The sequence below is a fragment of the Panthera onca genome, chromosome B4 (genome assembly GCF_046562875.1).
Source record: "Panthera onca isolate mPanOnc1 chromosome B4, mPanOnc1 haplotype 2, whole genome shotgun sequence".
Taxonomy (NCBI): domain Eukaryota; kingdom Metazoa; phylum Chordata; class Mammalia; order Carnivora; family Felidae; genus Panthera; species Panthera onca.
Window position 1 is genome coordinate 15,743,863 of NC_138345.1, and position 12,043 is coordinate 15,755,905.

The following is a 12,043-nucleotide window of genomic DNA, read 5'->3' on the forward strand; positions in this document are numbered from 1 at the left end:
GGAAGAAGGGCTAGATTCTCACATCCTGTGTCTCGTTCCCATCTCATTTTATAGCTCCAATCTGCCTTTACTGCATTCTTTGGTCCCTTTTAATTTTCATATCAGTTTAAAAGAAAACACTGTAGAATTAATCTGCATTTTTAGCCATTAATGGAAACACTGGTGAATATAATGATCTCTTGTAACCTTTATGACACTTAACTCATTCTCTTTTTCAGGGACATAACTTTGCTTAAAAGGCACATTTACATATGCTAGTTTTGTGATTTTCTACAAAATTTCAAGGCAATACAATATTGTTCCAATTGTCTATTCAATTTTCATGAAGGATTACATAAAATAATTATGGAAATTGGTGTAAGTTTAAAACCATTCATTTGCTCATTTTATGGGAAATGCATTACCTCCCAGGAAATTACCAAATCCACTACTGTGATGAACTGATCTCTTTGAAAGCAGTGTGGTCTTGACTCAGGGAACATAACCCAGGCATTTGTTCTCCACACTCATTACGATGATGGTTGCAATTATCCTTGAGTAGAATGGGAAAGAATTATGAGTTAATCATTACCATTTGGATAATTCAGGTTTGGCAGAGATTTTCCTAAGAAGGTAGATTTACACATTGTTGAGAGTTCGGAAGACCTCCCTGGGTTTTTTTTTTTTTTTTCATATTTTTTAAAAGTATGATAATCCCTACATAACCAGGAAGGATATTACAAGAAAATTCATATCTAGAGGAAGGAATGTAACACAGGACTACAGCTCCAGGGGTGTGAATGACAGAGGTACACACACACACACACACATACAATCTACATGTTAACTCAACCTCGTGTCACCTATTCTAGAAAATGTAAAATATGTACTAGGGGCTCTTGTGTCCTTGTGAGATGAGGACTGGTCAAAGATAAGGCACATACCAGAGGCAACATAAATTGCTAGGATTGGTGGCTCCAAAAGCCACTGAGGAAACAACACAGCTTTCTCTACCTCCAAAAGCCTCTACCTACCAGGATTTCAGCACGTCACTGGATTCATCTGAACTTATTTCCATGCAGGTGTGAAGCAGTGACATGGAGGTTACCTTTGGTGAGTACCATGGGTAAACCCTCCTGACGTTCCTTTTCCAAGGTAAGCTAAAAAGAACAAAATAAGTTTTCCATTTGGTGACTCCTGAAATTCCCTGAACAAGGCAGCGGAGTGGAAGATTCAGACACCGTGGTTCATACCACTGTCAGAGGAAAATGCCAGATTGCACCAACACTGGATGTGAGGGACGCGTAGGCGGCAATTGCAACTTGCACTGGATCCGATCCTTTGAAAAGGGGGAAATGCAGTTTTGTTACAATATTTTGTGTATGATGGAGGAGGAGAGCAAGTGAGGTGAGCCTGTCACCACTGAGCGGGGGCAGGGAGAAAAAGACGACTTTGGGGACATTGGCACACTACAGAATTCCGCCTCTTGTACTTCTAATCGTAGAGAAGCACACAGAAGCATCTTTCTCTGGCAATGGGAGGCTTTGCTTCATTGATGTGATTTATCATGGGAGGAGTGTTTTCACAAGGCTGATGCCTGACCAAGCACCATCATTCCCAGGAGATTCGTTAATTGAAGTGCCACACAGATCTGTGAGAAGATAACAAAGTGTTGTCATCAGGGCAGGAAGAAGGATGAGATGACCTCACCTCTCGGTCTTTTTCAGTGCCCTTATTCCAAGATCTATAAAAACCAAAGCCTTTGTCCCTTTGTGTGTGTGTGTGTGTGTGTGTGTGTGTGTGTGTGTTTTATAGAAGCTTGGGCTATATTTACTACAGAAGTACTGCTAAATCAGGTTTTGTCAACAATTCCTAGACTATGTTTATAGGAGGCATAAACAATTCCCTAGGAGTTTTCTGGTATTAAATACTTTTCATATAAAACCTAATGTGTTTTTCTTATTTAGGCTGACTGAGAGAATGATTCCAAAGATTCCCCAAGTCATCAAAAACCATAATGATTCTGCTGTGAAATGCAGCACACTCATATTCAAGTCAGATTAACTGGACAATTATTTATTAGGGACCCACCATTTGTCAGCAGCTGAGAGAGGTGCTGAGGAAACAGAACAGGTTAAGATGCAGCCTCTGTTTGAGGAGGGGAAGGGGCAGGGGGGAGTCTGGGGAGGAGACTGTATTATGCACCATCAGAATGCAAATGAAGCAGTGAGCAGTGACTTCCAAGCCAGCTTAAAATGACCAGACTCCATGGTTGAGACTTGGAATCAAGTACTGCTTTTGAAATAAAGAAAGTTTTTAATTATAAAAGTAATGTAACTGTACTATATTCAACCTGCAAAGTATAAACCAGAAAACTTAGAAATTCAATTACTCTCTTGTAACCCTTATCTATTACTTGATTGCAGCCTATTTTCAGATGAATCATTTCATAGTTATAATCATAGGATATACATGTATAGACTTGTGTCTTCACCTTTTTTTTCACATGAGCCTAATCCAGTGTCACCACCTAGTCTCCTTAACAATAACCGTACAAAGCTGCATAAAGTTATATATACTCATATATTATTTATATACTAAATTCGCATACCATTTTCCCCCTTGCAAAAAGAAAAAAAGAACAAGACAATGTAAACAGTGTGAACAGTTAAAACAACATTTTATCCTCTCACTTATTTAAGATGGTGATTTATAAGTATTTGAAATCTACAATAAGAGAGTAAACTCCATTTCCAGGGCTGTTCTCGTTTCTGTCATATTAGGTTGTTATATTTATTACATGCTTTTGTTTTATGTACTATGTTGCTTTCACAAAGTGGTCTCTTCTTCTGTTGTAGCTTTTTCCTTAAGAAAACTTTTTTATTATGAAAAATACCAAACATATAGAATTACAATAATACATTATATGTTTACCACAACTATATTTAATCTATTTTATTCTTTTGCCATGTTTGCTTAATCTATATGCATGTGTATGTATTTTTTTCTAAACTATGTAAAGGAAGTTGCATATATAACATTTCACCCTTTCATAGTCAACCTGATCTCCTAAGAATAAACCTGCATTCTCCTATAGACTCACGATGCCATTATAACATCCAACAACACTAACAAAAATCTTCCAAAACCGTCTAAAATCCAGTCTAACTCCATATTCAAATTCCTCCAAATGTTCCCAACTTATCTTCAGAGCTTCTTTTAAAACCAGGATTTGATTAAGTCTTTTTAGTATCTTTTAATTCTTCTTTTAAAAGATACTAATGTACAGATACAAACATTGTACAGATGAGAGAGATAGAGAACAAGCAAGGGAGGAGCAGAGAAAGAGGGGCACACAATTCCAAGCAGGCTCCACCGCTGTCAGCACAGAGCCCACATGGAGCTCAAACCCACAAACTGTGAGATCATGACCCAAGCTGAAACCAAGACTCACACTCTTAACTGACTAAGCCACTCAGGCACCTCTAGCATCTTTTAATTCTGAAAAATTTTCTCACCTTTTTTATGATGCCAACTTTTTTTTTGGGGGGGTGGCAAATTTTAGAATTTATTTATTTTTAAATATAATTTATTGTCACATTAGCTAACATACAGTGTATACAGTGTGCTCTTGGTTTCGGGAGTAGATTCCTATGATTCATCGCTTACATACAACACCCAGTGCTCATCCCAACAAGTGCCCTCCTCAGTGTCCAACACCCATTTTCCCCTCTCCCCCACCCCCATAAACCCTCAGTTTGTTCTCTGTATTTAAGAGTCCCTTATGGTTTTCCTCCCTCTCTGTTTGAAACTATTTTCCCCCTTCCCTTCTCCCATGGTCTTCTGTTAAGTTTCTCAAGTTCCACACATGAGTGAAAATCAATGACATCTGTCTTTCTCTGACGGACTTATTTCACTTAGCATAATACCCTCCAGTTCCATCCACATTGTTGTAAATGGCAAGATTTCATTCTTTCTCATTGCCAAGTAGTATTCCATTACACACACACACACACACACACACACCCCACATCTTCTTTATCCATTCATCACCTGATGGATATCTGGGCTCTTCCCATAATTTGGCTATTATTGATAGCGCTGCTATAAACATTGGGGTGTGTGTGCCCCTATGAATCAGCACTCCTGTATCCTTTGGATAAATTCCTAGTAGTGCTATTGCTGGGTCATAGAGTAATTCTATTTTTTATTCACATACCATAAAGTTCACCTTACTTAAGTGTGCAGTTAAATGTTTTTTAGTGTTTTCAGAGTTGTACCATCATCACAACTCCAGAACACTTTCACCGCCTCAGAAAGAAATCCTACACCTCTCCATTTCTGCTTCCCCTGGAAATCACTAATCTACCTTACCTATTCTGGACATTTCATATAGACTGAAATTGTATTAACACGTGCTCTTCTGTGTCTGACTTCTCTCACTTAGCATGTTTCCAAAGTGCATCCACGTTTTGGCATGTGTCAGGCTTCATTCCTTTTTAAGGCTGAATCCATTGTACGGACAGATATACACACTGTGTTTACTTGTTCAACTGGCAAACATAGAAGTCTGTTCCATCATGAATAATGGCCCTTTGAATAATGGCCCTTATGAATAACGCTATGAACATTCATGTACAAGTTTGTGTATTTTCAATCCTCTGGGGTCATATGGCAGTTCAAGTTTTTGAGGAATTGCCAAACTGGTTTTCAAAGGGGGTTGGTTTCATCATTGTCTTATTGTTGGCCATTTAGTAGGCTTCCAGTTTTTCTGGGTTTAATATCTTCATTTCTATAGCCTTTTGTCCTCTTGAATTACATCATTAAGGTAGATTTCTCTCGTGATTCTTGTTTTTACCATCATGTTTACTTTCAACCCACCCACATCACTTAATTTGAAGTGAGTTTCTTGTAAATAGCATGTAATTAAATGCTTTTTTTAATCCACTCTGCCAATATCTACATTATAATTAGTGTATTTTCACCCATTATATTTGAGGTAATTATTGATATGGTAGAGCTTGTATGCCATTCAATCACTTTTGTTTGTTTCTTCTGCTTCTCAGTCCTGTTTCCCCCTTCTTGCCTTCCTGTGGGCCAATGAATGTTTTTTAGGATCCCAACTTGATTTAGTTATGGTGTTTTGAGTGCATTCCTTTGTGCAGTTTTTGCAGTGGTTGCTCTGGGTGTTACGATATACACCTATGACTTATCACAGAAAATTATTGATATGGTAGAGCTTGTATGCCATTCAATCACTTTTGTTTGTTTCTTCTGCTTCTCAGTCCTGTTTCCCCTTTCTTGCCTTCCTGTGGGCCAATGAATGTTTTTTAGGATCCCAACTTGATTTAGTTATGGTGTTTTGAGTGCATTCCTTTGTGCAGTTTTTGCAGTGGTTGCTCTGGGTGTTACGATATACACCTATGACTTATCACAGTCTCCTGGTATCAGCATTTTACCACTTCCCACGAAATAAAATCTCACTTCCATTGAGGTCCCTGTACCTTCCCTTTTAAATATCGTCTTGTGTGTCAGATGGAATTACAATTTTTGCTTCAATTATCAAATGTGATTCATAAAACCCATGAGTGGCATGTTTATTGTATGTATTCCTAATTCTATTCTTTCCATTGTTCTTCCTTTCTGATGCTCCAAGCTGCCGTTTATCATTTCCTTTCTGTTTGAAAAACCCCATTAGCCATTGTTTATGAGTAGGTTTGCTAGCAAAAAAATTCCTTCAGTTTTGCTTCACTTGAAAATATCATTATTTCCCTCTTCATTCTTGCAGGATAGTTGGGAGGGGTATAGAATTTGCACGGACAGTTCTTTCTTTTCTTCCAGAACTAGAGAATGTTGTGCCACCTCCTTCTGGCCCCCATGGTATCTGGTGAAAATCTGCTGTCATTCAAACTGTGTTCCCCCTTTAGTAATATGTCACTTCTCTCTGGCTGCTTTTGATTTTTCTTTCTTTGTTTTTAGTTTTCTTGTGTTTTAATTATGATGTATCTTGGCACGGATTTCTTTAAATTTATTCTATTTGGTTCACTCAGCTTATTGAACTTTCACAATTGTATCTTTTGCTAAATTTGAGACATTTCCATCCATTTTTTTCTTTGCATATTCTCCCAGCTCTATTCTTTTTTCTCCTCTACCTCTGGGACTTCAAATATACGAAAGTTGACACTTTTGTTATTGTCCCACCGATCACAGAGGTTCATTCCCCACCCCCTACAATCTTTCTTCTCTCTGTTATTCAGATTGAATAAACTCTATTGGTTTATTTCCAAGCTACTGATTTAATCTTCTGTCATTTCTACTGTACCATTCATTACGTTTATTTTGGTTATTGTATTTTTCAGTTATATAATCACCATTATTTCTTTTTCTAAAAATTGGGATATAACGCACACATCATTGTGATTCTTTTATTAACTTTTAAAAAATTTTTGCTACCTATTTCTTCACTGAAGCCTTTCTATTTTTTGTTCCACGAGAATTTGTAATTATTTGTAGAGGCATTTTTATGATGGCTGCTTTAAAATCCTTGTCAGATAATTCCAACATCTGATTCATTTTGGTGGTGTCATAAGTTTACATTCAACTTGTGATTTTATTTGTTCTTGATACGACAAATAATTTTGGATTGCGTCCTGTATATTTTGTCTATTATGTTAGGAGACTCTGGGTCTTATTTCCATCTTTTATTTTAGCAAGCAGCTACTCTGTTTATGTTTAGCATGCAGATCTTGGCCTACTTTTTGGTTTATGGTTCCAATGGCAGTTTAACTTTCAGAGCGTTTTGGTCTGCTTGGTTTATCTGTACCACTGGGGCTCTATGTGGTCCTCGACAGTCCTACATTAGGGGGAAGAAGTTCTCACCAGGTCAACTCACTGGCACCTATAGGTTAAGGTAAGGAACCTCCTGTCCATGGTGATGAAAAGGATTCCTGGATCAGGCCTTTTGGGGTGGGATCCCTTTGCCAGCGTCCTCTGGCTGTCCAGTGTCTCAGTAAGTGAAATGAATCTCAGGCATTCCAGAAAAGTAGAGTGCTTCCCCTGGACACTTGTCAGTGGGGATCCCTATATATTGCACTTGCTGGTGATATCAGACTCACCTGGTGTTGGCAGCAGGACCCCAGTTCCATCTGGGATAGGAATGAGCCATGCCGGGTTCCCACATGAGGTTCGGAGTCAGGAAGCACCCAACTTGGATCACCTCCTTCTGTTGGATGGGAGACTGTAAGACATCCTGCAACCATGTTCCCTTGCCAGTCTTGGGATTACCTAGCTGGTTTGTTTTCTCTTCCCTCCTTTAAGAGTTCTCTTTCTGATGCCTCTTGCATTATTTTATAAACATACCCAGAATTGATCACTGTACTTAGGAAGGAGCAAAGAGAAATGAGCCTGCCCTCTTGTCCAGACAAGAAGTCAGAATACAATACATATTTGTTTAAATTTCTATCTGCACATCTTCCTCAAAAGCCAAAAGATCAAGCCCTATCCTAGAATTGTTTTTTAAATCATGTGTTCCAAAGTTGAGTAAATTTGGCTATTCCCCTAAGTATGGAGGAAGTGGCAGTAACAGAAATAGTTCTCAGGAGAGTGACTCTGTTTAAATTCCACAGTGTGACGGCCTTTAGACAGCTTCTATATCAGTCCAGTATGGTGGCCATAGTCACTCATTTAACAAATATTTTAGTGCTCGCTGTGTGCCAGGTACCATTTTAGTCCCTGGAAAGGTAGCAGTGGAAAAGAAAAATCAAAAACCCCTGCCCTCCTGGAAGTCTACATTCTCCAAAACATGGGATATTTTTCACTTAAAACAAATTCGAATCACCGCAACTATCCAGCTCATTGTCTAATCATCTGTAGCATGAGCTTTTTGAACAGAAAAGTCAACTTATATCTACTATCTAAGGACTCTCACATTCCATCAGGTATTTTCAATCATTTGTGTGTGTGACATTTAATTGTACTTGTGTAAGGAACTGAATAAAATAACAACTATCTTACTAAAAGTGATATTCATGCTAGATCAAATTCAGAAGGCTGAAATTTGCTCAATGTCCAAGTGTTGACTCAAGCATACAAATCTGGTTGCAAATGGGCATGTATGTCTTTAAGTTTCAAAGTGACTTCTTCTGTTTTCCTAAAGTGAATCATTGTGCAGGGAAGGCCTTCTTAGGAAGACTACTTTATTAACCGAAGCTGATAAATGGAAATAGAGTGAGAGAAAAGGTGATGATGACCTTGGGTGATGAGATTTGAATTTGGGAGACTGGGAGAGAAGCAGTGTGGTGTCATGATGAGGAATATTGAAATTAATCATGAGTGGAACTGATTTTTAAATGGAGGACGATTCACTGTTTTCAAATATGCTAAGTTTGATGTGACAGAAAGATACTCAAGTTAAAAATATCCCAGCACAAAAATTCTAGAACAGGGCTGAGGAACAATATCAGATCTGGAGTTACCTGGGTATCATGGGCAAAAAAACCCAGAAGTTGTAGGAAAGGGTGAGACCTTAGAAAAAATGGCTTGGATGGTAAAGGGTAGGGAGGCCTGAGGACTGAATCTTCAGTAATGGATAAGAATTCAACTCCAGACCTCTGCTCTCCCCTCTCTCTCTTTAGACTCTTCAGGTGATCTCATCTGATTATAGAGCCAACTTGGCTAAATAAACATGTTCCCTACTTGCGCGCTTATAATTTAAATCTGCCCTGATATGAATAGGCATAAAGGTGCAAACAAAATAAAATACAGAGCAAATCCTTGAAGTAAACAATGGAACCATGCTATGTACGAGCAAAGAAATGAGAACATCCCAGAGCTATGCAGAAGAGCTCTTTGGGAAAATTACCTTCCTATCTTCTCCTTTGTGAAAATTTCTATCTAGGTTCATATTAGTAGGAAAAATAAGTTTGAGAAAGCTTTAGGAATCAGGTACAGCATACTTGAGAGAGAGCTCTCAGTGCTGGATGTAGTTGAAAATAAGACTCAGAACCTCTGGTGACTACAACAAATTTATTTTAGTAGTTTGGGAATCAGAAAGCAAAAAAATTCTCTGCACAGGTTCATATTTACTGAACAAATACATTTAAAAAGGAATAAACTCACAAATCAAGACAAAAATAGTGAAATTGTTTGGGTCATGGTTGCAAATGATTTTGAAGAGCATGACCATCTTAGTGTAAAATGTTCTTAGAAGTCCTAAAGAGAGAAACAGACACATAGAGGTTAGGACAATGTTTTTGTTTTTGTTTTTAAAACTGAAGGTTTAAATTTTCAGTAGCAAAGTAAAGGAATGACAGGAGAGGACAGGAAAGGAAAAAATGGTGCTGACAGCTTGACTAGTATAAACTGAAGTTGAGGAACTTGTGTACGATTCTTACTGCTTTTCAATAAAATGTGCGAAGGGACATATCTAGATATCTGGGTGAGTCTGCTGAATGGAGAAAGAGGATTGGACGGGAAGTGGATCCAAGAAAAACAAATGTTAAGAAGTTGACAGGAGAGTTGTCTGCGGTGCACTTTGACACTGGAAGCTGAGAGGGAGAGAGTTCTGGTCCAGGAACGTTGAAAGGCTGTCTTGAAAAATTACATGAGTTCACAGGCTGTAAGAAAACTGCTGAGACCATATGACCCTCACTCAATTTCAAAGTCCAAAGCTATCTGTAAATCAGTCTACATACAACTTGTGACCTAAAAGACTTGTAGTTCCAAGCTGAAGGCCAAATTATGAAAAGTTAGCCTTCTTTTCAGTAACATAACAACCTGAGGAAAACACACTTTAACTACTTTGTCTATATGGGCTTCAAATTAGATCCTTATGACGTTATCTTGGCTTATTTGGGAACTTCTTGATTCTCAATTCTGATTTTAAACTATAAATGTATCCCCTCCACCCCCCTCATTATGAGATTTGTAATAAGGTTTGTCTTTAAACACATGTACATAATGTAGACGTGAACACTGATACATATACACATTGGCCTATATCCATATTTATCTATGAGTTTTTCTGAAGAAATGGTGGTGAGGAATGACTTTTTTTATTTAAATGTGATAAGATGTACATAACATAAAATTTGCCATTTTAAGGATTTTTAAGGATACAGTTCGGTGGCATTAAGTACATTTCCATTGGTGTGCAACCACCACCATTAAGCATCTCCAGAACTTTTTTACCACCCCAAACAGAACTCTGTACCCATTCAATGCTAACTCTTATTCCCCAGGTACCCCGAACCTTGGTAACTCTTAGTTTACTTTCTATCTCTATGAACTTGATTCTTTTACATACCCCATGTAACTGGAATTATAGAAAACTTGTCCCTTTGTGTCTGGCTTCTTTCACTGACCATAATGTCCTCAAGGGTCATCCATGTTGTTGCATGTATCAGAATTTCTTTGTTTTCATGGCTGAATAATATTCCACTGTATGTATACACTATATTTGGTTTATCCAGTCTTCACCCAAGTATGTTGGCTCTTTCCTCTTTTTGGTTATTGTGAATAATGGTGCTATGAACATTAGTATACAAATATCTGTTCGAGTCCTTACTTTCAATCCTTTTGGGCATATACTTAGAAGTGAAATTGTTAGATCATAAGGTTAATTCTAGGTTTAATTTTTTGAAGGAATCATCATCTATTTTCTACAGTGGCTCACCATTTTACATTTCTACCAGCAATGCACAGGGTTCTGATTTCTCCACGTCTAAATGATTGTCTTTTAAGAATAAAAATATTCTGTCTGCTGTCAGCACAGAGCCTGCTTCAGATCCTCTGTCCCCCTCTTTCTCTGTCCCTTTCCTGCTTATGTGCACTCTCTCTCTCAAAAATAAATGAACATTTTTTAAAAAAAGAATAAAAATATTTTTTATTTTGTGATACAATTTCTGGTCTTATTTCTTTTCATTTCTCTTCTTTTTGTCACTTGCTTTTATCACTGAAATAAAACCACAAGGTTTATAATACAAACAGTCTGATAAGAAACCGTAATTCCAAGAAGTCTGAGAGAGAAAGAGAAAGTTTAAAAAGCTAATTCACAGAACAGTCATATAAAATGGGGTCGGAGAGCAGAATTTCCTCCCTAAAATCTGAATGCCACACTACATTCCCTAGAATGTGATGCAAATTCAACTTACAACAACAAGCTAAGAAGGAAGACAAAAGCAAGTTCTGATGACAGCAAAGTAAAAGAAAATATTTATAAATAAAGAACGGACAATGAAGTTTCGCATTTTACATGGAGGTAGAATTAAAGATAATTGGATAATGTTTACCTACATTTTCTGTAGCTTCCTGATGGGGACATAATCAAGAATTTAGGATTATTTTTTCTGACACTTTCTTCAGACGGCTGTATAACACTCATAATTTGGTCTAAAACATTATATGCATTTGTTTAGATATAATTAAGAAATGTTTAAAGGATGGAATTCAGTAAAACATTCAATATTTGAAACAGGCCAGAATTAGAAGCATCATTTTAAAATCAGGAATAATCAATCTGACAATAAAATAAAATAAAATAAAAATAAAATGATAGGATTCATAAAGCAATTTGTTTAAGCAACATACAAAAACATAATTTCTCAGGTTCACTATACTATGTCTATCATGACACTTTGTAAAATATTCATGTAGATATTCAAACTCCAATGTTCCTAAATTTCTATATACCATAATGTTATAAAGAGAATATTTTACATGTATGTTTAGCAATTTCACATGAAAATATATTCTTGTAAAGCATAATAGCAATTTTTGCTTTACAAAATACAGTAATATAAATTTTTTAAAAGTCAGCATTTTTATGATAAATCCAAATTTCTTTTTAAAGAGAGATAAAGAGAGTTTAGTAAAATTTCATCAAAATCAATTCAAAATAGAATTTCAGAATTACTACCTGGATATGAATAAATAATGTGACCATCTTTCAGAGTTATTTTTAAATTATTCATATAGGATTTTGATTAGTTTAGCTACTACATGCACATTGAGACTATTTCCAAGTAGACGATAACGCTGTTTCACTGTTATCTTCTCAGGAAATCCT

The 12,043-nt window shown here is 36.9% G+C and overlaps 1 protein-coding gene across 15 annotated transcripts in view; it reads right to left on the bottom strand.

The window, feature by feature from the left end:
- Nucleotides 1–436: 436 nt before the first annotated feature.
- TRDMT1 (tRNA aspartic acid methyltransferase 1) overlaps nucleotides 437–12,043 on the bottom strand; it is a 96,046-nt gene continuing 84,439 nt past the window's right edge. For 13 of the 15 annotated variants that reach the window (XM_060659555.3, XM_078450384.2, XM_060659557.3 and 10 more), the window contains one exon: nucleotides 10,016–12,041. In XM_060659555.3, the coding sequence (XP_060515538.3) occupies nucleotides 11,941–12,041 (101 nt within the window). In that variant the 3' untranslated portion in view covers nucleotides 10,016–11,940. Of the gene's footprint in view, nucleotides 533–1,013; nucleotides 1,140–8,989; nucleotides 9,190–10,015; nucleotides 12,042–12,043 lie in introns of those variants that run through there. The other 2 variants (XR_009617796.3, XM_060659562.3) reach the window with 2 other exon arrangements.